Consider the following 5,665-nt stretch of genomic DNA (forward strand, 5'->3'; position numbering starts at 1 on the left):
TATATATATATATATATATATAACCTTACGTTGCAAAAGAATCCTCTTTGAATTCTCCAGCTTCGTGTTATAATTAAGCACGCTAACCAAAAAAAAAAAGATAAAGCACGCTACTTCTGGTAAAAACGTGCATTATACGAACCAATCTCAAGGAAAAAACCACCACCACCACCACTAATTTCTAAGCTACCACGTTGCCCTTTCGAACAAAGAAATCAACATCAGAAATTTCCTAGCAGCTGCAGGCTCCTCATCATTCAATGCACATAACTACCCACTGCCAAAAGGCTCATTAACAAATAATTACTAAGAAATATGTGATTGTGATTACTGATTAGCACCAATGAGAAACTAATTATTTATCATTTTTTTTAATATTTTGAAAATTTATATGGGATGGAGACACCAACGAAGAATTTATCTTTAACATCCAATAGTTACTAGTCTAATGACAGTAATAAAATTACCTTTTTTTTTCTCCTTCTCATTCTGCAATTCGGGAAAAAAAAAATTCCAAAGAGATAGTCCATATGCATGGAAATTAATACAAAACAGAACAAAAAGCTCTAATTAATAGAGTAGGGTGCTATAATACCTTGTCGATGTCCAACCACTTTCGTGTTTTTAGACAGGGAGGGACTACAGTCGGTGGACGTCCTGCATAAAGCAACAAGATCTAACATGAACATATGGGCCATTCGCATTAATTCAATGTGACAATATCTATATATATATATATATATATGCCGACCACAAATTGGAAAAAATTTCCAATAAAATGCAAGTGGGTGAAAAACCATCATTGCTTTATTGGAAAAAAAAAAAAAAGAAATCAATTCAAGGATAAATTTCCAAATAAAATGGACAATTATTTTATGATGAAATAAATTACCCATGCGCGAAATTAAGGTAGAAAAAAGGAAAAGAAAAAGAGGAGAAAGTCGGTGGAAATGCAAATGTGCAGAAGCAAAACAATTGGCAAGTCCATTTGTAAACTGATCTTTTTGGTGAAGTAGTGAAGAGAAGATTAGACTTTTTGGACAAACCTAAGATAAAGCAAAGTGGAACGTTTGTTTGCAGCACTGTGTCCGTTGTCTGCAGCACTGTGTCCGCTGTAACTGTCACTGCCAATAAAACACCTTTCTACAAAGTTATGGCCAATATTCATCCTCCGGCAAACACATTTTCCTTTTTTTTTTTTTAACAAATTCGAATACCAATAAAATGAGTTGTTGCCTGGTAGGGTTTCCTTGTCATTGTCCTCTTTCTCATATCACCCTTTTGAGAAAAATATTGTATTTCTTTTTTTTTAACAAAAGTTTGGAGGAATAAATATTCTAATTTGAGTCTACTTATTAGATATACGAGTGATATATTTTTAATCATTAGATCGCCTTGCCTTAAATTAAATAAAGATAGTGATGTTCATTTTAGTTTATTATACTATCTCATCCAGGAAAAGGAAAATATGATATTTTGACAAGTCAAGAGCTTTGCCATTAACTCAATAATGATGCATGATTTTTTTCTTGGTACAAATGCATGAATTGGATATAAAGATCAACAGCAAAAATCTTGATGTAGAAAACGTGTATATATCAAAAAGATTGTCTTATTTATTTTGCTTTTTCATTCTTTGCCGGAATTTTTTTTAATATATTACAGTATGCACTGTATTCATACCATTCATCCTCCATTTTTTTTCTTTTCTATTTTCCAATATTAAAATATATTTTAACCTTGGCATAAATATTATGATTCATTAATTAGAGTTTCCTTTTCCTATATAATAATTTTTTTATTCTTATATTTAGAAAATATAATTTTATAAGAATTTAGTTTAATTTTTTTTTTCATTCTATAATTTTTTTATAAATTATAGATTTTTTCAATTTATTTTAAAATTATATTATATCTTAAATTAATAGTAAATCCAATATGGCAAAAAATTTTCACTAAAGAAGTTAATACCAATTGAATTCAATCGGTGGGTGACGTAACAAGGTCACAAATATGTGATGTAATAAATTCTCGATTGGTTCGCCTAAGTAATGAACAGTTTGACTTCTTTGACAACGTTTAGTTAACTGGTTTCACGGCGACCGACTTAACCAATTAAACTCAGTCTCCAAAGTCCAGACGAAAAAAAATTGGGTAATTTAGAGCCATTTTGGCTCTTGGGGCTTCGATGCGCAAAAGCTGAGGCATTAAAACAGCAGCTTGTGAAAAAAAGTTTAAAAAACAATAGTTATAGGAGCCATTGGAGCAGTTAGTTTTTGAGTAGCAAAACGAAATTACCCATTTAAGTAAAAGTTCCACTACTTGTCGTAGGCAGTGAACAAAGAAGAAAACTATTCGCCAAGAAAAAGGGGGGGAAATATTTGAAAGCGAGAAAAGACAAAATTTTGCATTTATGTGACAATGAAATGGCAAGCTGAAAGTGATAACATGGAAATTGGCAAAAATTATTAGCCTTATATCCTTCAGAACAAGAACTGTACTAAACGTGACAAATAGCCTTCAACTTAATTCCAGGCACATGGAATGTTTCAGACATATGCATGAATTGAAGGTAATAAATAATAATCAACAAAAATATAAGTACTGGATTAAAAAAAATAAATATATAAGTATTTAAAGGAAAAAAAAAAAAAAAAAAAAAAGAGTAAACTGTAAATATTTATTATCTACAAGCAGGAGTATAAGGATTGGAGGTAGTAGTAATCCTAGCTTGCTAACAAGCAATTTCCCTTCCCTTTCTCGGAGAACCCAAAGACCGACAAAAGAAGAGAAGCAGAAACCAGCTGAGCTTCGATTCTACTACAGTACTACAGTCCAAAGCTACAAGCTGGTTCCTTTAAAACTTAATAATAATAAAAAAGAGAAGGAAAAAAAAAAAAACTCTATAAACCTAACAAAAACAAAACGGTTGTTAGGGTTTTTAATGTCCAGGAGATTCCGGGGACAAAACCACCATCCCTCAGGTAATAATCTCCTTTCTTGGGTAATTTTCACACAAACAAGTAAAGAACGAGAAAAAAAGGAAGTATTAAACATAACCCTTTGTAGCTGCAGGTAGTAGTAAATAAGGCTATGCTTGATTCACCAGGTCGTTTGAGTCAATGAATGTGCCATGAAACCCGTAGGGAACCCTGGAAGGTAGCTTAACCGTGGCTTCTAACTGTAAATTCATGGCATTCACAATTTGAAGTTCCGATTTCCACTTCTTCTCGTCATGGACAAAAGCAAGAATGTACCCATCATCGTCTGATTCGCTATTAGGGTCCCTTGGCAGGAAAAATGGCTCCCCACCATATTTTTTATCGCCGTATATATATTTCTTTACCTCGCCTGTAAAAAGATCCACCTTGGCGAAACCAGACACCTTAGGCCAGGGCTCAACAATGGCTAGGTAAGCGTACTGAGTCTTTCTCCCCAGCCTGTTCCTGTTCACCATCCCGGCCTCTAAATTCACTTGGTTTGATTCTTTAATTATGGGGCGGCGCGTGGACTTACCCGTCTTCAAATTGAGCCTGATTTCTGATAATACGCTCTCTAAACTCTCGTCGCTTTCGTTGAAGATGGAGTCCGGTGGAGTCATGCAAGATCCGATTACCACTACTTCATCGGATTCCGGCTCCTCCCATGCATTCCATAAATGGAAGCAGAAAGTGTCCGGTGATTCCACCCAGATAATATCCTTAGCATCACCAGCATTCTTTGCAAGAATCCCAAACCGTGACTTCTTGTCCTTGTCATAAATAACCGGAGAGCCACCTCTTATCATTTCTTGAAGCTTGAAAACGACTTGTTGGTCAGGTATCACCACGAAATTCTCAGTGATAGCGAAATCATGCATCATGGTTGGCACTGGGAGAGGGATATCGACATCCGGTGATTTTGTCCCATCGGGGAAGAATCGGAAGTACTTGAGGTACGGCTTTTGGACGACGTCGTAACTCAGAGCAAATAGCTCCTTCGAAACTGGATCAATTTTTGGGTGGGCAATCATTGTGTGGTTAAGTTGGCCATTGAAATTGTATCGGCCAACAGTTTCAAGATCGCCACTGGCAGTGACTCGCACTTGGTAAGGAACATCGTCCTCAGACATGGCAAGAAGCCTGTCATTGAAGTAGACAAGCCCGGCGTTGGCCACTCCAGTTCCTTTGGTGTGATCAACGAGCCCACATAATCCTCTGGCATAGAAAAGCAGTAATCTTGCTATACCAGAGTGGCCATGTAGCTCGCCTATTGCTTTAGGAAACACTGGCCTGCCCAAAACTCTCTCTTGTTTCAGCCTTTCTGTTTCAGTGAAACGACAAGCATAACTTGCATTGCCTTTATCAATGGTAACAGCGTGAACCATGCCGTCTCCGTCAAATAAATGGTGACCGGCGATCGGCTCAAAAAGTGGGTTGGCACCGTTTCTCACATAGACACCGTTAATGCATTCAGGCATAGTTCCGGTGATAGGAAGCTTCTGCCGGACGGGCTGTTCAGTCACGGGAGCATAGTTTCCGGAGATTTGGACTCTTGGATCAGCAGTTTTGGGCAGTTGGTGTTGGCGCTCGTGAGAGACCAACGCATCTTCTGCCATGTCCAAAGCTACGGCTGCTGCTCTTTGAAAGAGGTTCCACTGCGGCGGTTGAAGGTGGGCAGTTTTGCGTTTTACAGTAAGAAAGGAGTCATCTTTGGGAGTTACCGGTGCTTGATAGGGCCGTTCAGGGAAATGGAGAACAGAGGAGTGTAGAGCGCAGTGAATTTTGGTTCTTTTACTATTGGGCTTGCTTTTGGTAAAGGAAATAGAGCCCAAATCCAGCAGAGAACAAGAGGAAAGAAGTTGAGGGAATTGGGTTGTAGCCCAATTACCGGAGTTGGAGGCTCTAGTAGATGCAGCCATGGAGAGACGAAAAGTTATGTGGGGTTTTGTTCAGTCTTGAAAGCAAGGGAAGAAGAGTTACTTCTAGCTTTTGGTAGAGAACTTGAGAGATATTGAGGGGGAGAGAAGAGAGTTTTTGGGGAGAAAGGGATAGAAAATGGGGTATAAATAGAGTTGGGGAGAGGAGTGAAATAGTGGGTTTAATTGTATGGAGGTCCACCTCAGACATCAAAGGGAGACCACGTGGTGTATTTGTGGAAAGACACTTGGGGATTTACACTGCAAAGGTTCAAAAATAAATAAATTAGGAAGCTTAAAAAATATATTTGTGTGGGCACTCGTAGACATAGCTTGGAATTTGCTGATGACAGACCATATACTAAAACAAAAGTAGAATTGCCTATGACACAAGCACAACCCAACGTCCCAACCCATATGCTAGAGAGAAAGAAACAGTGGACCAATACAGCACCAGAGTCCATAGAATTGGTTTCTTCTCTATCAACATCGTCTGTTACCCAATTTGTCTGCGACTTGCATACATCTATTTTTAACCCGATTTAATTCAATTATATATATGCTAGAAAGAAAGAAACAGTGGACCAATACAGCACCAGAGTCCATAGAATTAGTCTCTTCTCTATCGACATTGTCTATTACCCAATTTGTCTGCGACTTGCATATATCTATTTTTAACCCGATTTAATTCAATTATATATATATATATATATATATATATATATATATATATATATATATATATATATATATATATATATATACTCA

At 36.9% G+C, this 5,665-nt stretch overlaps 1 protein-coding gene across 1 annotated transcript; it reads right to left on the reverse strand.

Moving 5' to 3' along the window:
• Positions 1–2,662: 2,662 nt before the first annotated feature.
• LOC110672115 (9-cis-epoxycarotenoid dioxygenase NCED2, chloroplastic-like) lies at positions 2,663–5,009 on the reverse strand. Its single transcript, XM_021834799.2, has one exon. The coding sequence runs from the start codon at positions 4,898–4,900 to the stop codon at positions 3,092–3,094; it is 1,809 nt and encodes a 602-aa protein (XP_021690491.2). The 5' UTR covers positions 4,901–5,009; the 3' UTR covers positions 2,663–3,091.
• Positions 5,010–5,665: the final 656 nt, after the last annotated feature.

The sequence above is a fragment of the Hevea brasiliensis genome, chromosome 15 (assembly GCF_030052815.1).
Source record: "Hevea brasiliensis isolate MT/VB/25A 57/8 chromosome 15, ASM3005281v1, whole genome shotgun sequence".
Taxonomy (NCBI): Eukaryota; Viridiplantae; Streptophyta; class Magnoliopsida; order Malpighiales; family Euphorbiaceae; genus Hevea; species Hevea brasiliensis.

Bases quoted from the DNA above. Each gene is read 5' to 3' on its own strand.
- LOC110672115 (XM_021834799.2), bottom strand. From the start codon at position 4,900: ATGGCTGCATCTACTAGAGCCTCCAACTCCGGTAATTGGGCTACAACC.